Genomic DNA, 25,392 nt, shown 5'->3' with positions numbered 1-25,392 from the left:
GGGAAAATGATCCACCGGGGAGGTAGGGGAGGCGAATGGGGGATAATTTTAAAGGATCTCGCCAATACACATCATGCGGATCCATTCTTAAGGAGTCTTGCTCATATGGAAGGTGAAACAAAAGCCTCTTATAATATATTAAAGCAGAGGCCCACTGAGATACGCAGGCACCCTAGGTGGACTGAGAACTTGGGACCCATTCGACCTAATGCTCTTTAAATATTTGCTTAATATTTTATTTCAGGAAAATATGAGCCTTTGTGAGCAGAAAATTAGGGGTTTAGCTGACTGCATTTAGCTTTTCCTCTATTGTCTCAAGCAGTTTAGTTGTAATTCTCAATGTATGCATGCTTTGTGTGGATCCGCCTTCATTAGAATGATAACAGTAATAGTATCAGTATGTCCAGCCAGCATGATGATAATGGTAGTAGTCACTGTTAGCTCATTTTTGTGTGTGTGCTGGAAACTATCTTAAGCACTTTACATTTCATTGAAAGGTCACACCAAGCTCCATTTTGCAAATGAGGAAACGTGCAAAAACCTGAGCAAGGTTACACAACCACCAGGTGATTGAGGTGGGCTTTGGCCCTGGGCAACCAGCCTGGAGGCAGCGCCTTGCATGCTGTCAGCCATGCCCACCCCCAGCAGCTCACCAAGTTATGTTCCCAACTATGCACTATAGTCACCATGAGAGGAATTCTGATAAATTGTTTTCCCCTTCACATCATATTCCCCGTGATATTTAGTGTGCTTATAAATCGGTGCCCTGTGGTACCATCCAGCCCTTGTGGTTCAAGGAAAAACCATTTAAAGAACTTGGGATTAGCATGCTGTTAGAAATGCCAGTGTTGCCCTGGCCTCTTATTCTACTCCTGTTATGTCTATTAAATGTCAGATAAAAAGTGTGATTGAGACCAGAGGTAACTGTTGAAAGGCTGAGTTGTATCATCATTAAAATGAAGCATCTTTTACTAAAGGTGCATCTTTTGTGATGCTAAAATCTCTGATTAGATTTTAATCAGAGGACGTAGAAAAAGAACTATCCCAAATTGCTATGGTAAATAAAAACCATTTATTCAACAAATATGTATTAAGAAACTACTGTAAGCCAGACACTGTTCTAGATGCTGGGGATATATCAGGAAACAAAACAGACAAAAATCACTACCTTAGAGAAGCTTACATTCTAGCAAGAACAATAACAAAAAAATAAATGGCAGAGTATTAGAAGGCTATAAGTGCTATGGAGAAAAAAATGAGTGGGATAAGGGGAGTTAGGGTAGAAGAGTTACAATTTATGTAAGCTGATTAAGAATGGCTTTCCTGGGTCTTCCCTGGCAGTCCAGTGGTTAGGACTCCACACTTTCACTGCCAGGGACCCAGGTTCGATCCCTGGTCAGGGAACTAGAATCCCACAAGCCGCGTGGTGCAGCCAGAATAAAAAACAGGCTTTCCTGAAAGGGTAAAATTTGGACAAACACTTGGCAAAGGCCTGGAGAAACAAATAGTGTTAGGTGCTGATGGTAATGCAAACTATATGTTGGTTTGGCAATATATATCAAAGCCTTAGTACAATAAATTTACATCACTTTATTATTAGAAAAATAAACATTTTTAAACAAAAGAGACCTAAGACAGACATTCATTCAGAGAGAGGTGTACATGGATAGTATTTCACTGTTTTTGTGTTTAGGAAGTTATTCTCTCCATCCCAGGAACAACTGTATTTTCATCTCCTCTGTGCCAAGTTCACTTAAATTTGTGTTGTTTTCATAACTATATGAATACAAGAGGATACTACCTTAGATACTTGCCCTCTGGCTAGAAAATTAAGTCTGTGGCTCAAATATGGTTGGACTAGGGGAAAGCAAGTTGAATATGTAATTCCTGGCCTCAAAAATGGAAATGATGGTAATCATCTAATTATCCGATCCCTTTCTTCAAACCTGGTCCACAGTTACACAGCATAACATGCTAGGAATCACTGGCCAAAGGATTGTAGAGCTGGTGGAATGACATTGAAGTGGTCCAGCAGGGAGCTCTCCTAGCCTCTCTTCTGCTCTTCCACTCAGTTTTACGACTTCTCTTTTTCCTCTTTGCTTTCCTCCAAGCTCTAATTTATTTAAATGATCTAAATACTTTGGATGTTTCTCCCTGGACGTCTCTATTACACCTCTGTCTCAACAAGCAACTCAGGGTCTACAAGTTGTTACAGCTTAACTGGTCATCTAGCTGAGATCTTAAAGTCAGTATCCCCTGACCTCCAGGATTTCAGAGGTCATGGCTATTCATAGGATGAGTGAAGCCCTCCACACTGCTTCACTCAAACCTGGAAGGAGCTTATTTTTAGCAGAAACCGCAAAGCACATGCCTTTGGACCATTAGAATGCAGTATGTTTCCAGCGTGCTGGGGTCCTTGTATAGTTAATTGGGTGGGGAAAACCAAAGTACATGCACCCAAATCTTGCTTTGTCAGTTGGTGGTCTAAGGAGCTGGGATTTGTGTTTTCGGTCTCCTTCCAGGGGAGTTTCATTGCTTGCATGATTGCCATCCTGCGGCAGATGGACGAGAGCCACTACAGCCACTACATCAGCACTTTCAAGACGAGACAAGACATTATTGTAAGTTGTCTTCATTGGATCCTGGTAACTTTAAGACTTCTCATATTTTGGCAGAACTGAGCCTCATGAGTCTAGGGTTCTCTTCCCACACACCTCCGAATGCTGTGTCGCTTTCCACAGTGATTACAGGAGGGAGAGTTTTTCTCTGCCACAGGATTTGAAGAAGAGTACAGTACATATACCAGGAGGTCCTCATGCAGCCACCTAAGTCTCTTGGATTTAGAGAGATCCCATATTTAGAAACATTTGGGTGACCTCTTTTGCTCTCAGAAGAGGACAGTGTCTCATTTTCAGGGACAATAGTCACCCATGCCCTGGCAAGGATTTTAGGAGGCAGAGATGTTCATGGTCTTTTAAGATGTGGTTGATGTCATCCTTTTCAGTATTCCCTGGAGAGGGAAACAAAAAGAGGTAATACCTGCCCCAGGTAACAGTTGTAAGTTATCGTCAGTTGAAAATATTCCATTCTCGGACATCCCTGGTGGCACAGTGGTTAGGAATCCACCTGCCAATGCAGGGGACACGGGTTCAAGCCCTGGCCCGGGAAGATCCCACATGCCGCGGAGCAACTAAGCCCATGCGCCACAACTACTGAGCCTGCGAGCCACAACTACTGAGCCCATGTGCCACAACTACTGAAGCCCGTGTGCCTAGAGCCCATGCTCCACAACAAAGAGAAGCCACCACAAGAGAAGCCCGGGCACCACAACGAAGAGTAGCCCCTGCTCGCCACAACTAGAGAAAACTCACGCGCAGCAACAAAGACCCAACACAGCAAAAAAATAAAATTAATTAATTTAAAAAAATAATAAAGCATTGATAATGAAAATTGAGCTTAAAAAAAATATTCCATTCTCTTCTGTTTTAAACAAAAAAATTGTTCTCATAGTTACTATTAAGCATACAGCCGAAGGTGGCCCAAGAGGCTAAGTTAGGTCTCTGGCTGCTTCCCCAGGATCCTTGCCTTCAGGGAATTGTTAGTGGCTGTTAAACATCCCTGAAGGTGAGAATTCCCTGGCTGTCCAGTGGTTAGGACTTGGTGCTTTCACTGCCGTAGCCTGGGTTTAATCCCTTGTCGGGGACCTAAGATACAACAAAATGCATGGCCAAAAAAAAAAAAAATCCCTGAAAGTATTGTCTTATCTTGTGAAGTAGTGGGCTGGACAGGGAGCTGGATTAATAGGCGAGGTCTCATTGCACTCGTCTTTGCTCTGGGTAACTTCGCATCATTCGTGCGTATTCCAATTTTCTTTATGCTCTAGATTTTCCACTTTCTGCCTTCATTATACTGATAGCATGTGGCCAGTACACCCAAGGATATCCAGCTCTTTCTCTGTCAGTCACTCTCCTTTCTGTGAGGTCTACATGATGGAAAAACACACAAGGAATTGTACTGTTTATTATTGTTAGTTGTAATTGATCCAATGATGAACCCTCAGAGCACTGTCTTGGACCACAATAAAGGACTTAATGGGGCTTAGTCTGGAGTCCTGTGTGGACCTCCACGTAGGCCATGCTCTGGCTGGCAGCGTGGTACAGGAATCTGTAGCGATCCATAGCTGTGCTTGCAGAGATCTGGGCGAGAGAATTAGGAAGAGGGGAGAGGTGGGGAGAGGTGGAAGCCGAGGGTAGCAGTGTTTCTCTTCCGTAGTGGGTTTAAGAACACAGGCTTTAGAACACCCGGATCTGGGTTTGAATTCTGGCTATTCTGCTTCCCTCTATGAAATTTTGGGCAAGCTGTCTAACCTCACTAAACCTCAATTTCCTCCTCTGTAGGATGGTACCTACCTGGGGGCAGGAGGTAGTTAATGTGAGTATTGATGAGTGGACATGTGGAAAATGCCTCACTTTGTGCCTGGCATGTGTTACTAGCTATGAGAACCAACTACTTATAATAATGATAATGATATTACATTATAATTACATATATAATATTATATTATTATTATGTAAGATAAAATTAATATAAAAATAGTTTAGTGACTTTTTTTCAGATTTCCTTCTGAAAGCAGGAAGAATAAAGAAAGTTATACTAAATTCAAACTCTTGACAATTTGGCTCCGTTAAGTAAGCAAAAAGAAGAAAAAGAATAATAAACCAGATTTAACTCCTATTTTCCAGGACAGTGGTGGGCTCTTCCCCTGCATCATCTAATTAAAAGAGGATTATTGTCTCCAAGGGAACAGTAGTCATCAGTGGCAGAACTGCAGGGTACAGCTAAGCCCTTTGACCTCCAGTGGACTGTCCTTTCTCTCGCTCCTGCTGCTTCTGAAGAAATCACTTGAAAGACTTCGGGAAGTGGTAGATAAAGTGAAGCCTGGGGTTATCTGTGAACTGCCTTTATTATGTCATCACTGTTTACAGTTCACTGAGAGCACTAGAGTTGAATATAGAGTTGGCTTCAGAAGCAGACAACCGGCATCTACATCCTTGTTTCACAAACCATCAACTCCTGTTGACTTGAGGAAAAAAGTTAATAGGATAGTTAATAAGTAATGGATGCACTTAAAATGGATGATGAAAAACTGAAAAACTTGTGAACTATGTCTATGATTTCAGAATGGAGGGTAGAAAAGTTTGACTCTCCATTGAACCAGAAGGAAGGAGCACAGACTTGAGAGCTGGAATTGCTCCCATTCCTATGCTGTTTGGCATCCGAAGTGTACTGGTTAACCCACAGGGCGGGGGTCTCAGAGGAATATTGTTAGAAATAGAACCCAGGCCCCCTGCCTCCCAAGCCCCGTGTTCTTTCTGTATATGGTGTCATTCATGAGCTAGAACTGCACGGTGTAGTGCCAGAGAAATTGGACTGGATTTTCATTTCAGCATTCTGAGTGGAAAATGTCTAAATTTAACTAACTAATAAATTAAAAAGCTTTCCAAACTTTTTAGCTTTGATTTTTAGCCCAATTGTTCTGAGTTGCTTTTTCCTCTTAGCCCTGTTTCGAGTAGAATAGCTGTTTTTTCAATACTGGGCTTTTGTTATTAGTTTTTACAGACATGATGATCCACTGCTATAATCTCTTTTTAAGGACCATTTAGGACCCTCCCCCCAGGCTACGCATGGTAACGTTCCTGGAAGAGGAAGAATCATGACTCTGCTTCTTATTTATAGCATTTTTGTTCTGTTCTAATAATAATAAGGGAGAATTGGACTCAAAGTTATTAGAAGTATCAGTTTTCTCAGACTCAGATACAGAGAACAAACTGGTGGTTGCTAGAGGGGAGGAGGGTAGAGAGATGGATGAAAGAGGTGAAGGGGATTAAGAGATCCTAACTTCCAGCTGTAAAGTAAATAAGTCCCAGGACGTAATGTACACATAGGGGATCCAGTCAGCAATGTTGTAACAACTTTGTATGGTGACAGATGGTAACTGGGCTTATTGTGGTCATCATTTCCTAATGTATAAAACCACCGAATCACTATGTTGTACGCCTGAAACTAATACAATATTATGTTAATATTAACTAATATAATATGTTAATTGTAACTCAATTTTTAAAAGACACCAAAAAGTTAAAAAAACAGAAAAGGTATCAGTTTTCTCACAATTGTTGGTGAATTCATTTGAAGTACAGTAGATCTATTCAGACAACATTGGCAGCCGAGGACTGAAGATATTATGGCTCTGAACTTGGGATCCAGAATCCCAAGGTCTCTTCCCAACTCTCCAGCTTCTTGGTTTCTATGGCCTTAAGCCAGTCGTTTAATTTTTTCAACAGTCTCAGTTTTATCATTTATAAAATACAGACAATTTTTTAATCCTTCTCTTCCTTATCAGATTATATGATGTAAACATCAAATCATAGGATACCTGTAAGAATGCTCTGTTGCATACACACTGCTATGTTTAAAATAGATGACCAACAAGAAACTACTGTATAGCACAGGGAACTCTGCTCAATATTCCATAATAACCTAAATGGGAAAAGAATTTGAAAGAGAATAGATGCATGTATATATATAACTGATTCACTTTGCTGTACACCTGAAACTAACACAACATTGTTAATCAACTATACTCCAATATAAAAGAAAATTTTAAAAAAATACTCTGTTATCCCTATAAACCTTACTCAAAAGATAGACTGTTATGGGACCTGGGCCATCGTGTTCCTTCCTTTACGTCAGTGTGCTGGAGGAAAGGCTTATGAAGTATAACCCAGTTTTCCCCCAACCATTCCTCCTTTGTTTTCTGCAGGACTTCCTCATGGAAACTTTTATCATGTTTAAGGATCTAATTGGAAAGAACGTCTACGCCAAAGACTGGATGGTCATGAATATGACACAGAGCAGGTGAGACCGACCGTCGCAGGGCCAGAGGCATTTGAAAACTTGGGTCTGGAAACTAGGTTTTGACCCTTGTGAAGCATGTTAAATCTCTTTGCTTCAAGTCCACCATCTGTAAAGTAAGGGTCCTCCCGCTTTCGTGGTCCTGGTTTACGTGCTCCTGTTCTTGATTCCATGCAGGCTACTGTGGTCACTCCGACTTGGGCTCTCTCCTCTCCTCTTTCTGCTATAACCTCCTCATTGCTCTCATGTTGACTGTCAGTCAGCATCAGCTCTGCAAGGTGTCTTTCAGTGTCTCCATATGGCCATCATCATCCTGACATTCAAGGCCTCTGCATCCCGACCCACCCTGCTTTTCTAGCCTTGTCTTCCACTGTTTCCCTCTATATACAACTTGCCCTCCAATCAAACTGGCCTCTTCCCTCCTAACCCTAACCGTGACCCTGACCCTGACCCTGACCCTGACCCTGAACATGAACATGTTCTGTGCCTCTGCTTACGCTGCTGCTTCCACCTGCAGTATCTGCTCCATTGTCTCTGGCCATCAACATGCCTCCCATTCCTTAAGGTCCTTCTCAAATGCCATCTCCAGAGGAAGTCGTTCTGATCTGGATGTCATCTTCTCTTCTTTTGATTTCCCCATACCTCTTTGATACCCCCTCCTAGAATTTTCCATATTCTTTGTTGGGTCATGGTTCGATTTACAGGTTGCAAATGATCTCCACCAAGTTTGTAGATTTCTTAAGACCAGGAACCATTCTTTCAAGGCAAAACCTAAGCCAGTGCTTTGCAGTTGCTGGTCTTCAACAAAGACTTGTTGAATGAAAGTGAAATGGACTGAATACACATACTAAAAGAGATTCAGGATTTTTAAAGAGCTAAATAAAGTAAATCATTATGATAAGCATTATTGTTAACTCTCCGTGGTCCTGATACCTGATTAGAAAAACCCTTCCCAACTATGTACAGATTAGAGAAACAATTGCATCCGAAGTCCTAGACTTTAAAACGTTAGCATCACGATGGAGCAAAAGGAGCCCTGGTCTGAGGCTCGGGAGCCCTGGCTTGTCCTCTGAGCTGTACCCTGAACTGGCTAAATTGTGATGCAGCCTTGAGCTGTGCTACTAGTCAGTTCAAGAAACTGATCTTCAGTGACCTTCTCTGTAGAATGTGCTGTTGTTGGTCTCTAAGGACCTTGATAGATCTAAAGGTCTTAGATTGCCAAGTCCAGGTTTGATTTGCTTTGGCTTTTAACATAGATGAAAAATGTTTCAAAGAGCATGAAGTTGCCTTCTTTATCCAGTGTGTTTTTCCTCCCCTAGGGTTTTCCTCCGTGCCATAAATCAGTTTGCTGAGGTTCTCACAAGATTCTTCATGGATCAGGCAAGCTTTGAACTTCAGGTAAGCATGCGACTCACCTAGGAGTTCCTTGAGTTCTCAGCCAAAGCAAGAGAACCGTTTCATTTTGGAAAACATCACCTCAGATTTTTTATCATAACACAAATACACACAAACACACCTGCTTGCAGGTAAGCATGCAGGTATTCCTCTACCTACAAACGGTTTAGTGTCCAAAGAGCAGTTTGTATAAACACCTGTTTGAAAGTCCAAAGTGATAGCAAAACTGGTGATCACTAGCTCCATCTTCATTCATTCGTTCATCCAACAAATATTAGAGAGTTATATGTACAGGGCACTATTCTAGTCCCTGGTGAAGGCAGACAAGGTCCTGCTTCCGTTACAGGGTACATTTTGTTGGTGATGTGCTTTTGCTGTGATATGGCCTGTGTTTGTATCTATGGAACTTTGGAAGTAGAGAGTCATAAGCAGAGGAGATTATATATACATATTGCATATGCATATACATGTTTATATGTGTATATACATATGTGTTTATATGTGTATGTGTGTATATATATCAAAATGGTTATATACGTGTGTGTATTTATATACACACACACATAAGTACCTATGCCAAAATGGAATCAAGCTGTACAGTTCTTTGGTAACCTGTTAATCTACTTTATTTACTTTTTCTGTGATCTTTTCGATGATAATAAATATTTTCACAGTATTTTTAATGGCTGAATACAGTGCATTGTATGGCTGGACCATGGTTTATTTAACCGAATTCTTCTTATGAGCATTTAGATTGTTTCCATTTTCTGTTATTATGTTCAATAGCAGTGTGAGGGCCTTCCTTGTTTTAAATATTTTTTTAAATACCCATAAATATGTTACCAGGATAAAGTCCTAAAGTTTTTTTTTTTTTTTTTTTTTTTTTAAATTATTTATTTTTATTTATTTATTTTTGGCTGTGTTGGGTCTTCGTTTTCTGAGCGAGGGCTTTCTCCAGTTGCGGCAAGCAGGGGCCACTCTTCATCGCGATGCGCGGGCCTCTCACTGTCACGGCCTCTCTTGTTGCGGAGCACAGGCTCCAGACGCGCAGGCTCAGTACTTGTGGCTCACGGGCCCAGTTGCTCCGCGGCATGTGGGATCTTCCCAGACCAGGGCTCGAACCCGTGTCCCCTGTATCGGCAGGCAGATTCTCAACCACTGCGCCACCAGGGAAGCCCAGTCCTAAAGTATTTACTAGTCAAAAATTTGGCAGATTGTCAGGGCTTTTGATAAGTATTGCCAAACTACTTACTATAAATAGGTACACTTCTTGGCAACAATTTTCTTTTATCCCAGGAGTAAAGACAAATATAATAGTTTGGATTATTTTTAAAAGCTTGATATTAATAAAGCATTAAAACTTTCAGGGATGAATAATTGAAACACAGGAGAGAAAAGGAAGTCCCGTGGATTTTATTTTGGATTTTTTTCCCATTAATTTCTGGCGAGTGCATTTGTACCATGTGGCACTGTTTTATTATGACTCATATTAATGTTATTTTCTGTTTCTTTTCACCCACACCATTAATTTTGAACAGCTCTGGAACAATTACTTCCATTTGGCAGTCGCTTTTCTCACCCATGAGTCCCTTCAGCTTGAAACCTTCTCACAAGCCAAGCGCAACAAAATTGTAAAAAAGTAAGTGTCCTCTTAAACTTGCTTATGATTGGGAAGGCGATTCTTCCATTTCTATTTGGAGCAGGAGTTTTGGTATCACAGAAATTACTCTTCAGTGGTTACCCGTGTTGTTAGTGAGATAGGTCTTAAAATAATCATTTAATAGACCTCAGATTTCCCCAGATTCACATCTCTTCTCAGGGGCCCATTCATTTTCAAATCAACCATCACATTCTATTATAGAATCTCTACATAAAGAGGCACTGAAGCCAGCCAGTCCTCCCATCACCAGGAACAGCTGCCATCTGCTGGCCGCTTGTCCAAATTGCAGGCATAGTGCCTCTCTGTCTCATGCTTCACAGAGCAGACTCCTTTGGCACCATTGGTCTACCTCCCAGTTTCAGTCACTTCAGCAGAGAAGCCAAGAGTAACACATCACCTAAAAACACCCTCCAGATTCCTGGCTCAGAATTCAAAATGGACCTGTGTGCAAGAATGATGAGAGATTTAGGGAAGACTTTCATTGCTTTCACCTCAAGTCTGTTTTGAAGTTCATTGAGAGCCTGGGAACTCAAAGGCTGTGTAATTAAATAGAACTTGAGAAATTTATCATTTAAAAGCTGTGAATTTTAGTTCTGTTCCCCTGTTAGCATGTCTGGGACTCTAGGCAAATTATTTAGCATCCCTCTAGCTCCTCCCTAAAATACTAAGATTGGTGGCTAAGTGATTGAGATTTAGTGATTGCACTTTCAAAGATAAAAGTAAAACCTGTTTTGTAGATTTCCTTGTGGGGTGGGTATCAAGAAATATTTGATTTTTAAGATGGACACCTTAATCTTATTGTTTAGAATACCTTAAATGACATAACTTCATTCAAGGATGTATTTGATTTTGGTTAAATAACCATAAGTGAAATGAGTTGACATCAAGTCTGATAAATAAAGTGGCTAGTTAGGATTAATGATTCTGGTTTTGGTCAAAGGAAAGTGTGACTGTAAGTACAATCCATGTAAAAATATATGCATGTGGGCAAAGATAAACCTTAGGAAATAAAAACATTTATATTAAGCTTATAGGAATGTGAACGAATTTTTTTTCAAGACTTCTCTGATTTTTAGTAAAAGCATCAACAGTAGTATTAATAAGCAATAAGAATAGTTATCGTTTATTATCTATTATGTGCCGGACATGGACCACATATACTTATATAATAATAATAAAATTAGCTTAGGTACCTTTGTTAAATAGGAATAGTAAGAAAAATTTTTCAGTATGATTTTTATACTGGCTTCTGAAGATACTTCCGAAGCAAGAATTTGAAAAAAAAAAAATGTTTGGTGCAATAGTATCATAAGTAGAAAACATAGAACCGTGCTGGCAGGGTAGGTCATAAGTCCATATTCTAACTCCTTGGGAACATTTACAGCATCTACTTTTGACCCACCCTATTTCTATTTTCTAAGCCTCCAGCCTCTGATATGGTATATGGTGTGGGGCAGCCCTAGGCATATGTATTCTTTAAGAGATTTTCAGGTGACTGTGATTCACCTCCACCCAAGAACCAGTCTAGATCAATGCTTCTCTACTCTTTTTTCCTCCATTGTCAACTCCTGTAAGGAACCTTTTTAGAAAATGTTTTTCTAATCACACCCCCCCATGAAACATTAATACCACAGATTCACCATATATCAGTTTATGTACTAAATGTATATCTGTACTTTATACATAAAAACAGGAAGCTTTTTTTTGCCCCCATGGACCAATTTTCACCCCTTCAGGGACACTGTCACCCCCACTGAGAATGTATGTCTAGAGATTCCCAATGTGAGTGCTTGGAAGAGTGTCCTGGTGGGGATAAGGGTTACTCAAATATAAGTATATAAAGGCCAGCCACATTACTGTGTAAGTCATCCCTCATTCATCTTCCTTTTCTTTAGTGTTTGTTGTGTTTTATTTTATTTTTTTGCTTAAGAGCAACCAGAGTGTTTCTCACTCTTCCCTCTTCAATAAAGTTTGTTAATCTCATTTTCTCAGTGATTTTTTGACACTTACTTTGGTCTTCCCCCTGCTGTGAAAGTCCCCCCACCTCTATGTGGCTCAGTTCTTGGGGGCTTTTTTAGGTATCGACCACATCTCCTTGTGGGATCTTAGTTCCCTGACCAGGGATCGAACCCTCACCACCTGCAGTGGAAGCACAAGTCTTAACCCCTGGACCACCAGGGAAGTCCCTTGACCACATCTCTTAATGTGATTTTGCCTCGAGACCTACCTTAATTGTGACCTAGAGGAACATAGACTCTTTTACTTCCCTCATCATTGTATTACGTGTTCTCGTTTCTACTGCACATCTTTCTCCTGGTTTATGATCTTCTTCCTAGATACGGGGACATGAGAAAGGAAATCGGCTTTAGGATCCGGGACATGTGGTATAACCTGGGTGAGTGTATAACCCAAACAGGCCCACACACCACTCCTGGGCAACACGCATCCCATGATGAATTCTTTTCCATTTTAATTCCAAGAATCCTGAGACTGATTTCTCTGTGTGTCTGGAAGTGCAAGTTGACTTGTCAGTCTCTTACGACATCACATGTTATCAGAAAACAATATTCAGTCACTCCCTTCTGAATTGATTTACCCACATAAACTTTTTCTTTTCTTATGGGCCCTGTGGAGGAAGATTGTAGCACTTTACTTCCGGTGAAATTATTTTTTTTCACGTCCTCACTTACTTTCATTTCAGGTCCCCACAAAATCAAATTCATCCCATCCATGGTGGGTCCCATTCTGGAGGTCACACTGACCCCCGAAGTAGAGCTCCGGAAAGCCACCATCCCCATTTTCTTTGATATGATGCAGTGTGAGTTCAATTTCAGTGGAAATGGCAATTTCCATATGGTAAGGAGTGGTGGACCTGTCATCTTACTAATGCACATAGAGTCAACTCTTATTTATTTTCTTTCTATATAGAGAAGCAGTAGCCTGAATAAAACAAATCAAAGGTGATCTAAAAACTTCTTTTTTTGCATTTTATTTTGTAAAGCAATTAGGCATAGGATCAGATATTCCAACCAAGGCCCTAGAAGCAGCCTTTTCTGCTGCGTGTGTTTCCTAAAGAAGCACCCTTATCTCTGGATAATTAAAATTTGACTTCATGCAGTTTAATCCTATCTCTTGCAAATATTGCAGTGGATTGAGGGAATGGTGCAGGGGTCTTTAGCTTTGAGACCTTAGTCTGCCTGATATATTTTTCCTATGCTTCAATTTCCTTATCTATACAGTATATTAGTATTGAATGGAAGATTTTGCAGCTATGAAGCTCTGCAAAAGCAATCCCATTGTCAAGACTTCGACAAGAACCAAAAATAAAATGGAAAATTAGAATCATTAAGCTATTTTTGTATGCATAGTTGTGATTGGACAATAATGTTTGGGGTAATTTTTTTCCGTAAATATAAAGCAAAGGACAGAGCAGCACAAGGCTGCTTTAGAAAGTTTTGATATTAATGGATGATGTGAAGCGCGGTCTTCCTCTACGTATGTTGGAATTAGTTTACGATTCAGTAAAGGGGTTGGGTCAAATCTAGAAAAGTTGGCTGGATGTCTTTCGTGTCTTCTGAGAATGTGGCATTGTCCTGTGAAATTCTGCCTCTGCTTTCAGTTTGAGAATGAGTTGATCACAAAGCTGGACCAAGAGGTAGAAGGGGGAAGAGGAGATGAACAATACAAGGTCCTTCTGGAAAAACTGTGAGTATTTCAGAAACAAAATCTCACGTTGATTGCATCATTTAGTGATGGAGAAAAACAGGCTTCTGCTGCCCTTACAGACCAATCGAGTAGTCTCAGCATCCCTGGGGTCACCACCATGAATGGTTCTCGGGGGGTGGGGGGGTTCATGGAGTTTACACCATCCACTGCTGACATTTGTTTATCTGCTGTGAGTCAAATGTTCATGTTTTCCTGGCCAGCCCGGCCCTCGAGAACAGAGCAGCTGGAGGAGAGAGGGAGATGGACAGAGTAGTGGCATTTTGCCCAGTGTTTGAAATGCTGAACTTTAACAAAAGTGCTAGCACCTCTAATTATGGCTTCGAAGCAATAATTTAAAGGAGAAGGGAAAAACATTTCAAGGTCCACTTTGCATTTAAAAATACCTTATGCCCTGTGAAGGATGTCTGAGAACACCAGGTACAGCTCCAGCCCTTTTCACTGCCCTCCCCACACCCCAAGCCAACACATTCGTTCCCTCCCTGTGCTCACATTATCCCACTGTTCCCCATCCATACGCTGACAGACCTTTGCCTGTCACCCTCTGTCCCTCTTACTCTCCTTTGCATGTATGGAATGACAGTATAACAAGAGTGGTTAGAAACACTTAGATGTTGGAGAGAGAAATTGTGCTTCAAATCCTGCTTTCTCCACATACTAGGATTTTGTCTTTGGACAGATGCTCTAACCTATACAACGCCTCTTTTTTTTTTTGGTCATCTACAACAATAAGATCTGTATTTTGGTGAGGATTAAATGAGATGATGCATTGACACAGTGTCTGTCACAGAGCTCATGCTGAACAAATGTTGGCTGCTCTGGTGTTCGTTACTGTTACTATCTGCAGATCTTCCCAGCATCCTGGGTTGTAACTACCCTAGACTGTTCATTTCTTGTGTTCTCTGAACTTTTATGATATTGGCCAACTCTGTCACCTGTTGATTGGGTACGTGCCTAAGTCTTTCTGGGATTTACCTGCTTCATGGACGTGGTGGGCACTAAACTGAGCTGAGGACGGGGACTCTCCCAACTCTGTTTTTCATTTTTGAAAGATTTTTTTAAGGAACTAGCACACGGGGTACTCAGACATGGAACTGATGACTCATCTGTATTTTAAAGAACTAGAAGTCCGTCTTATTTTGTTTGCAATGGATGATAAGATCGTTTGTTGATCTTTTCATCCTATATCCATTTGGTCTGCTTGTTTGAGATTCAGACCTTTCAGTTTATCACTTCTGCAGTTCTGATCTCATATGGGAATTAAGTGCAGGTGTTACACACACATACAAACACACACATTTACAAGTGATAATAAAACTACACTTTAAAAAAAATCCTACAGTTGACTTTTCACATACAGATCTTATTTTTCCTTCATTCTTCTTGGATCACGAATGCAGAAAAATATGACTGCACAAATTTCCAGTGCTCAAGAATAATTCTAGAGTCTGGACTAATGCTTTGAACCCATTTTTTCTCCTGTTCCCAAAGTTTTCTTCTAATTGTCTAATCTGAGAAGCGCCTATAGAAGCTTTGCTCTATTTGGGTCCAGAGGGAGAGGATTTAGACCAAAAGTTTAACCTCCATCTACCTATTTACAACTGTCCATTTTTTCCTGAAAATAACACTTTTCTTTTTAACACCTTTATTGGAGTATAACTGCTTTACAATGGTGTGTTAGTTTCTGCTTTATAACAAAGTGAATCAGCTATACATATACATATATCCCCATATCTCCTCTCTCTTGCGTCTCCCACTTTTATCCAAAGAGCCACATGTCTAGAAGTGTAGTAGGTTCCTAGGTTCCTCTAGGCTGGGCATCAGCCCAAGATTCTCCAGAGTTCCCTCAGGATGCCCTGAAGTGCTAGGCCTTAGGGAGAATAAAGACGGAGAAAAGATGGTCCTGAATTCAAATGAGTAGAGCAATCAGATAGCACACACAAACCTTTTGGGCAAAGGTTCTCATTTCTGTGGTATTGACAGAAGACAAAAACAAAAAACAAATACAAATAGAAATTCAAAGAAGGGCATCGTGGGCTGGGATCCTCAGTGATGATAGGGCTTGAGCTACAGACCTAAAGAAAACATAGAACTAGAGTAACAGCGAGGAGCCTTGTAAGTGAAGGACCCAGGCTAGCATAGACTGGAGTTACAAGAAGGGTGTGTGTCTCCTGGTCTGGCGCCACCTGCTGCCAGGACCATGGACAGCGCTCATAGGCGGTGCTGGAGTGACCGTGTGGGACACGGGCATTTGTCTCTATCTCTGCCCCACAGGCTTCTAGAACATTGCCGGAAACATAAATACCTCTCCAGCTCCGGAGAAGTATTCGCGCTCCTGGTCAGCAGCCTCTTAGAGAATCTCTTGGACTACAGAACCATTATCATGCATGACGAGAGCAAGGAAAACCGCATGAGCTGTACCGTTAACGTGCTGGTACGTGCCACGCCCCTGGGATGGCGAGAGGGCAGTGCCCGGCCGCCCCTGCACCCCATGGCGCAGCTCTAAGTAGATCCGGCAGACACAAAGGTCCCCTGGGACCACCTTTCCAGAGTCCGTGTCCTGCTGAGTCTAATTGGAATGGCCAGCTCAGCTTTGAACTCACAGATGCCAGCTGCCTCAGACCTTGAGGATAAATGTGGAAACAGGGATGGAAAATGCAACATAAGCTCTTGACTCAACTCTTACCGAAGGCCATCCTCAGCCTGTTTCTCTGTCTTGTTTTTATGCGGTTGCTTTATTGTTGGGATTATTCGACACAGATGAAAATGCATTGAAAACAATATACCATGAGTAGAGAATTAGTCCATGAAATCCTCTAGGTGGTAGAGCCCTGTGGTCTTGCCTTTCCTTAGACAGTTGTAACTGGGACCACAGACCTCAGAGGTTTAGGCTGCCATACGCTCCTCTTCATACAAATCAAAAACCTACCACCTCTGATTCCCTGAGAAAACAGAATATCAGGTGACTTGGGTATGACCCAGCTGTCTATTCACCTAGAAGTTTCCCTCACATTTCCCAGAAGCATGGTCCTAAAAGAATTCAACTTTTCTGCTTTATAAATTGTTACTCCTTATTTTGTTGGGGGTATTTGTTAAAGGGAAAGAAGAAAGTCTTTGGAAAAGTGACACTTGAAAAGTGCAGATAGTGGTTTGTCCATTTTTGTGGCAAGCTCATCAATAATGGCTTTGTGTTGGTATTTTGTGACTTTTTTTGTAGAATTTTTACAAAGAAAAGAAGAGAGAGGACATCTACATAAGGTAAGCTGAAAGAAATTTCTGCTTTTGCCGTTTATCTCAGGGCTTTATGATTTATTTCTCCAATAAATGAAAACAATAAGCCCCAACACCATGCTTGCTGCTTCGAGAGACACCAGAAAGTATGTGATATGCTGCCTTCTTCCTAAGAGGGTAAACACTTTAGACAGATACACGAGGAAGTGTAGAGGGAGGATCGTGTCGGGATTCCAGGAAAGGATAGGGGGCTCTGGCCAGGTAACCAGGGAAAACAGCACAGGAAAGACGTGAAATTCACCCTCTGTCAAGGACTGTTAGCCCGGCGTGCAGGAAGCCCTGAGCGTGAAACCAACTTGGATGTAAACTACGCGCGTTTTCCTGGGGAAACGTTCCTTAGCTCTCGTGAGCTTCCCAAAGGGGTCTGTGACGTTAAAAAAATTTTTTTAAACATCACTGCCTTAAACGAAGAGTACAAAGTAGCATAGGCAGAGTAGGAAAGACACACAGGCTGGAAGCAGCACAAAGACTTAAGGAATAGGAAGTAACTATTCCTGCCGCCTGGCTATGGCGTGAGCCAAATGTCCCATCAACTCCCTGGCAGCAGAATGCCTCCTTTCTCCCATTCTGACCAGATACTTGTACAAGCTGCGGGATTTGCACCGGGACTGTGAGAACTACACCGAAGCTGCCTACACTCTCCTTCTACATGCTGAACTCCTGCAGGTAAGCCGATCAGGTGTGCGGTACGTCAGCCGCCCAGCCCGTTGGGACCGCATCCTGTATGATTCTGACGGGAAAGTTCCCTACTCAAGGAGGGCCCTTTTATCCAAGAATGTTTTCATACCTTCTAAATAGGCACGGCTAGTTTTTAGACCGAGGTTGGGAAAATTTCCATTATTATTTATTTATTTACTTATTTACTTACTTACTTTTAAATTTATTTTATTGAAGTATAGTTGACTGATAGTGTTGTGTTAATTTCTGCTGTACAGCAAAGTGATTCAGTTGTACATATATATACATTCTTTTTCATATTTTCCATTATGGTTTGCCACAAGATATTAAATATAGCTCCCTGCGCTCTACAGTAGGACCTTGTTGTTTATCCATTCTAATCCCAAAGTCCCAATCCATCCATCCCCCCCTCCCTCTTCCCATTGGCAACCACAAGTCTGTTCTCTCTGTGTGAGTCTGTTTCTGTTTTGTAGATATGTTCATTTGTGTCGTATTTTAGATTCCACATGTAAGTGATGTCATATGGTATTTGTCTTTCTCTTCCTGACTTACTTCACTTAGTATGATCACCTCTATGTCCATTCATGTTGCTGCAAATGGCATTATTTCATTCTTTTTTATGGCCGAGTAATATTCCACTATATATGTACCACATCTTTATTCACTCATCTGTCAATGGACATTTAGGTTGTTTCCATGTCTTGGCTATTGTAAATAGTGCTGCTTTGAACATATGGGTGCATATCATTTATTTAAAAATCCTGAGGAAGCAGAGTACAACTTACAGGCTGCTAATACTGACACTCTAATTGAAAAAACAGGGGCTTCCCTGGTGGTGCAGTGGTTAAGAATGCACCAATGCATGGGACACGGGTTCGAGCCCTGGTCAGGGAAGATCCCACATGCCACGGAAAAACTAAGCCCGTGCGCCACAACTACTGAGCCTGCGCTCTAGAGCCCGTGAGCCACAACTACTGAGCTTGCATGCTGCAACTACTGAAGCCCACAAGTGAGCCTAGAGCATGTACTCTGCAACAAGAGAAGCCACTGCAGTGAGAAGCCTGCGTACCTCAACGAAGAGTAGCCCCCGCTCGCCACAACTAGAGAAAGCCTGCGCAGAAATGAAGACCGAATGCAGCTGTTATTAATTAAATTAAATAATTAAATATTAATTAAATTAATTAAAATTAAATAAATATATTTATTTATTTATTTAAAAAAGAAAAAACAAACACACGTCAATCAATATGTGTAAAACTGTAGAGAAGTGAGCTGTAAGTAAATACAGAATTGTAGAATTACTATCCTACTTATACTGTCTCACTGAGGAAATTATATTGTGCCATGGATATAAACACAACTCTACATCATCAATCCCAAATAATTATTTCCAGCTCTGACGACTCCTCCAACTTACTTTTCTGTCAACATCAATCTCTGAATGACTAATAGACAACTCAAACTTAGCATGTCAGTAACAGAAGCTGTTCCCTCCACTGTCCTCCTGGGTCTGTCCCTTCCTCTCCTTTCTCCCCATTTCACTAAAGGGCACTGGCATCTAATAAAAGATACTGGTCATCATCATCTTTTACTCACCCCTCCCACATTCTGCACAAACAAGAATCATGGACCCTCTGTCCAAAATCCTCCCTCACCCTATACACTTTTCTTTCTTTCTTTTTTTTAATTGAACAAGTTTGTGCTATAGTATTAGATCTCCAGGGCTTATTTATTTATTTATTTATTTTAAAAAATGAATTTATTTATTTATTTATTTATTTATTTATTTTGGGCTGCGTTGGGTCTTCGTTGCTGCGCGCAGGCTTTCTCTAGTTGTGGTGAGCGGGGGCTTCTCCTGTTGCGGAGCACAGGCTCTAGGCGCACGAGCTTCAGTAGCTGTGGCAGGCAGGCTCAGTAGTTGTGGCTCGCGGGCTCTAGAGCGCAGGCTTAGGAATTGTGGCTCATGGGCTTAGTTGCTCCACGGCATGTGGGATCTTCCTGGACCAGGACCCGTGTGCCCTGCATTGGCAGGCGGAGTCTTAACCATTGCACCACCAGGGAAGTCTTCCAGGGCTTATTTATCTACTAGTTTCAAGTTTATACCCTTAAACAGTCTTCCTCCTATTCCCCCAGCCCCCAGCCCCTGGTAACCACCGTTCTACTCTGTTTTCACAAGTCCGGATTTTTCAGGTGCCACATATAAGTGAGATCGTACAGTGTTTGTCTCTCTCGTCTAACTTACTTCACTTTGAATAATGCCCTTAAGGTCCATCCGTGGTGTTGCAGATGGCAGGATTTCCTTTTCTCATGGCTGAATAATATTCCATTGTATGTATATACCACATTTTTATTCGTTCATCCATTGATGGACACTTAGGTTGTATCTTGGCTAGTGTGAATAATGCTGCAGTGAACACGGGGGTGCAGATGTCTCTTTGATAGCCTCACCCTACCCACTTTATCTCCATTGCTACCATCTTGGTCCAAGTTATCATTTTTAGCCTCCTACTGCATCTCCCTGCCTCCATTCTTGTCCCTAGCAATTAGTTTTCTTGTATAATTTAAATTTTATTTTATACCTAAATAATACATGTATATTGTTCTAAGCTTTGGAATTAAAAACGGGAGTCCTCTGCTTCACCACTTCCCCTAAGGCAGCCATTCACAGTTCATACTGAAGATTGGGGCACCAGAAAGCTTATCGTATATGGGTCAGGGAGGAAGGCTTGTTGACTGTGGGATGATCAGAGAGAAACCACAGTGTCAGTGACTGTAGGTCTTTTTGTTTGTGCTGCTCAGAAAATTCAGCTCTCCTATCCTGGCATAAGGTATGAGGTGTGGATGCCACTTTTTCCCCATAGAGCTACTCAGTAGGGATGCTACTTATTAAGTATAGTCCACATTTTCATCATTTCCACATTTTCATCATTGGTATGAGATCCCATCTTGATCATGTACTAAATCACCATATGGAGGGTCGGGGGGAACCTCTTTCTAGATTTTACATATTTTGCATGGGTCTCTGTCAATTCATGCACCAGGACCACACTGTTTCAATTATCAGTATGTTTTATGACCTAGTAGTTTCTCTTCATTCCTCTTCTTTTTCAGAGTTTTCCACCTTATTCCTTTTTGTTTATTTTTTCACATGGACTTTGGAATCATGAAATTTAAAAATTAATTTAGGGGAGAATTTCCATGTTTATAAAATAGCATTTTCTTATCCAAAAGCATGATATGACTTTCCATTTGTTCAGGTCTGCTTTTGTGCCCTCCTGTGGTGTGTGAACATTTTCTGTGTAGAAGTCTTGAATATTCCTTGCTACGTTGATCCTTAGATATCTTTTCTTTTTAATTTAATTATGGTTAAATACATATAAAATAAAATTTACCATCCTAGGCATTTGTAAGTGTATAATTTAGTGGCATTAAGTATATTCACATTGCTGTGCCACGGTATCTGATCATTTTGGGTTTATTCTTGCAGGGGTCATTTCTTCTGTTATCTTCAGCACGGTTATTATTTATATGAAATCTATCTCTGATTTATTTCCAAATATGTTAATTTTGATCCCACTACTTAATTCTCTCATTATTTGTGGTAGGTTTTCAGTTGGCACCCTTTGTGAATGGATTGATTATGAAGAATACAATCATTGCTTTCACATGACAGTGTTACCCCCTTTTTTGCATTTTTATGCTTCTGATTTCTCTCTTTTATCTGTACTGAGTCGTAACCAGTACAACAGTCATGATGGTTGGCAGCCTCACCTCATTCCTGACCTTCACGGGAATGCCTTGAGTGTCCATTTGGCATGCACTTGTTTTGAAGCTGGCATGTATGTGTATGTGCATGTGCAATTTTTGTGTTTAATAAATCATCAAGAATATATGATTGAGTCAAAGATATATACAAATATTTCTGTGAATTTTTTCAGCTGAATATTTGTTACATTCATCTCCTTTAAATGAATTGATGTGTTGCATCAATCTCTTGTGTTGCTTTTGTGTGTTTTTCAGTGGTCTGACAGGCCCTGTGTACCCCACTTGCTTCAGAGGGACACTTACTATGTGTATACCCAGCAAGAGCTTAAAGAGAAGCTGTATCAAGAAATCATATCGTACTTTGACAAAGGCAAGGTGAGTGTTGGGTGGCTTGTTTTTGTATGAAGGCAAAGGAGGAAATGACCGCAATACTTATACACTGCAGTTCTGATCTTCACCAGCCAGAGTTAGCGCAGAGATCCCTACAAGACAGCCCAAACTTCAGACACCAGCTGCAAGTTCAGGGGTCCCCAGGCCACCCACACTTCTGACCAACTGACTATAAATTTGAGGAGGGAGTGCCTATGGTTCCCCCCCTCAGGTTTGATACTATACTAGAACAACCAACAAAACTTGGTAAAATGCTGTTCTTAATGATTACAGTTTTATCATAAAGGATACAAATCAGAACCAGCCAGATGAAGAAATACACAGGGCAAGGTCTAGGAGAGTCCCAAGTGCATGGCCTCTGTGTCCTCTCCCCGTGGATTCAGGCACGTCACACTCCTGGCGAACTGATGTGTTCGCCAACCAGGAAGCTCATTTGAGCTCTGTGTGCAGGGTTTTTATTTTTTATTTTTTTTGCCGCACCACTCGGCATGCGGGATCTTAGTTCCCCGACCAGGGATCGAACCCACGCCCCTTGCAGTGGAAGCGTGGAGTCTTAACCAGTGGACCGCCAGGGAAGTCCTGTGTGCAGGGGTTTTATTGGGGTGTCGTTATATTGGCTGGACTGATTGAATCATAAACCACATGAATAAACTCCATCTCCAGCCCCCATCTCCTCCCTGGAGGTCTGGCTGATACTGTATAGCTCAAGGCTCCAACCCTCTAATCAAATGGCTGGAGGTTCTGGCAGAGGCAGAGTTAGTATCAACTCCCATGTGGTCTGAGAGGTCCACCATGAATAACAATGACAGTCCTGTCACTGGGGAAATTCCAAGAGTTTAGAAGCTGCCTCCCAGGAGCTCAGGACAAAGACCAGACAAGTTCTTTATTATGCAACAGTGACTCATAACTTACGCTTCACTATTCCCATGTGTATCTTTGAATTCTGATATTTTTAATGGGAGAGGAAATGAATAGATTCATTAAGGTAAGAAAGGCAATAAATAGAGATCAGTTATCTTGAGGACACATAACCCAAGGGAGAATACAGTGGGCAGCCCAGGGCCTCACTCTCTGTAACCGTAATTGTACCTTTTAAATTTTGCTAAGGGCCAGGAGCTAGTATAATCCTTTTCAGCGCATTCTTTAGAGGTTGTTAGCTAACACCTGGGGTACATCCCATCCCCAGGTCGCTGCCTGCCTGACACCTTAGGCTGTACGGAACAAGCAACTTAAATGCCTATGAGGAAGAGAAAGTAAAATAAACATGTAAACTGGGCCACCAAGTCATGGAATCTGTGATGAGCTGCAGAAAGCATGTCCAGCTGGAAGACTTTTAAATTTAAAATTGAAAAAAAAGCATAGAAAGGGTAGGGGGAGAAAAAAAAAAAGTGTGTGCTATTGAAACAAAACAGATTCCGGATTTGACTCTTTTCAAGGGCCTGCCACTTCCAGCCACCATTCCTGTTTTACCAGTGGAACCTGTTGATTAAATAAATGATCATCATGATAAAATAGCTCCCATCGATTTAGTGCAAGTTACTGTTTTGGGTGATTTTCAGGCTGCTTTTCTAATTTAATTCTCCCTATAGCCCTATAAGGTAGATATTATCTCTATTTTACTGAGGAAGAATTTGAGGCCCAGAGAGCAAATATATTTGCAGACTTTTTAGCCTCTGCATCCCTTTACTCTCTTAAAAATCATTGAGGACCCCCAAGAGCTTTTGTTCACATGGATTATGTCTATTGATGGCTATTAATTTCTAGTCTTAGAAATTAAAACAAAATTTTAAAATATTTACTTGCTTGTTCTTTTAACAATAACAAACTTATTACCTGTTAATATAAATCATATCTATTTATGAACAATGACCGTATTTTCCAAAAAGTGAGCAACATGAGTGGCATTGTTTGACATTTTTGCAAATCTCTTTATCATCTGGCTCCATAGAAACAGCAGAGTTCGAATATCCACTTCTACATCCGATGTGTTGCGACATCACACATCCTATAGCCCCTGGGAAACTCCACTGTAGACTCATGAGAGAATGAGCATTGAAAAAAGGCAAATAATATTAGTATCATTAAGAAGATGGTTTTGACCTCATGGACCCCTTGAAAGGGTCCTGGGGACTCCCAGAGACCAGGGACCACACTTTGAGAACCTCTGTGCTAGGCTGTCTTCCTGTCTCTTCCATTGAGTTAGCATTTGGTGAATGAGGAGTGAACTGGGCCCCATGGTGCTGTTGACTGGCCTCCTACACCAGGCCCAGCTGAGGCCCATGTGGCACATTTCAAAGAGTTTTCCATGATCCAGGCCCAGAAATTTCAGAAGGGACAAATTTGGCAAATGATATTAGAAGATTTAATTTTAAAATGTTTTTACAACTGTATGTGAACTGTACACACGTTCCTTCGGCAGCCAGAGACAGTGGAACTTAGCGTGTGGTTAACAAGACTGAAGTAGGAAATTTCCAGATGTTGCATTACTAATAGTATCCAGCTAAGAGACATTTTATGAAATACCAAAATGAACAGAGTTTCATCAGTCTGGGATGCTAGCCTCAGATGCCAGATATGTGCCTTCGGCTGTAATTTACATGTTCATAAATGCTGTGAGGCATTTCCTGAAGCTCTCTTTGACTATGTAGATAGTTTAGTTAGAAATAGGAAATCAGTGCCCTAACTTGGAGAAATAGTTTCCCAAATTCCACACAACAGTACGATTAGACTTTCTTTCATACCTCCACTCCTCCCAAACAACCTGACTCAGAAGGAACACACACACACATCTCAAAACCAGAACAAGAGCCCACACCAATTTCCTTTCCCCTCCAGCGAGACTTTCATGCTCTCAAGACCTAGTCTTTGGAACTGGTTCCACTTCACTTTCAATGGTCTTCAGTTCATTGCCCTTTAAACTCAGCATTGCTTTGTTTGAGGACACATGGTGTTCTTCATGTTCTTACAAACAGAATTAACAGAAAATGCCCCCTGGCATAGCGGCTAAGGTACAGTAGATTTCTGATGTCAGGAAACAGGGTTAGTTGATCCAAGCCGTGAGGTACGTTGGGAGTGTCCGCAGAAACTCAACCCACGTGACTCCCTAGTCATTGCCCAGTGACTCTCCAGTGGCTTTTGCAACTGGATCAATGACTGCTTTGTTCTCCACTGGTAACCCTCCTTTTCTTTTTCTGAAGATGTGGGAGAAGGCAATCAAGCTGAGCAAAGAGTTGGCTGAGAATTATGAGAGCAAAGTATTCGACTACGAGGGCCTGGGTGATCTCCTGGTGAGTCTGGGTCAGAAGACGTCGAGCCTCTGGCAGGGGTGCTCTTCGTAGTGTTTGTGAAAATGGTTTTGTAAGTTTAAAAAAGATAATTGATGTTCTTTACAATGGAAAAGTACCCCTTGCTTAGAATAAAAATGAAGAGAAATGAGGTCTAAAAGCTGTTAGCGCCATTTGTCCAGATTATCTTTGATAGGGGGCTCAGGATCCCCGTCTACAGCCCTCTCTTCTCTGTGCCTTTTGCTCCTCTGTGGACCCTCCATATCCCAGGCCCAGCACCCCTTTCCCCTC

The 25,392-nt window shown here is 41.4% G+C and overlaps 1 protein-coding gene across 1 annotated transcript in view; it reads left to right on the top strand.

Annotated features, from left to right (window-relative positions):
- The window catches only part of DOCK5 (dedicator of cytokinesis 5), a 210,948-nt gene that overhangs the window by 153,290 nt on the left and 32,266 nt on the right, over positions 1–25,392 (top strand). Inside the window, exons 28-39 of the mRNA XM_057548308.1 lie at positions 2,523–2,621; positions 6,824–6,918; positions 8,235–8,313; positions 9,849–9,949; positions 12,307–12,365; positions 12,672–12,826; positions 13,590–13,675; positions 15,968–16,127; positions 16,911–16,951; positions 17,560–17,650; positions 21,683–21,802; positions 25,015–25,104. Of these exons, the coding sequence (XP_057404291.1) occupies positions 2,523–2,621; positions 6,824–6,918; positions 8,235–8,313; positions 9,849–9,949; positions 12,307–12,365; positions 12,672–12,826; positions 13,590–13,675; positions 15,968–16,127; positions 16,911–16,951; positions 17,560–17,650; positions 21,683–21,802; positions 25,015–25,104 (1,176 nt within the window). The remainder of the gene's footprint in view (positions 1–2,522; positions 2,622–6,823; positions 6,919–8,234; positions 8,314–9,848; positions 9,950–12,306; positions 12,366–12,671; positions 12,827–13,589; positions 13,676–15,967; positions 16,128–16,910; positions 16,952–17,559; positions 17,651–21,682; positions 21,803–25,014; positions 25,105–25,392) is intronic.

Source organism: Balaenoptera acutorostrata, chromosome 6 (assembly GCF_949987535.1).
Source record: "Balaenoptera acutorostrata chromosome 6, mBalAcu1.1, whole genome shotgun sequence".
NCBI classification, from domain to species: domain Eukaryota; kingdom Metazoa; phylum Chordata; class Mammalia; order Artiodactyla; family Balaenopteridae; genus Balaenoptera; species Balaenoptera acutorostrata.
The sequence above is the reverse complement of the archived record's forward strand: the minus strand, read 5'-3'. Positions and strand labels throughout refer to the sequence as shown.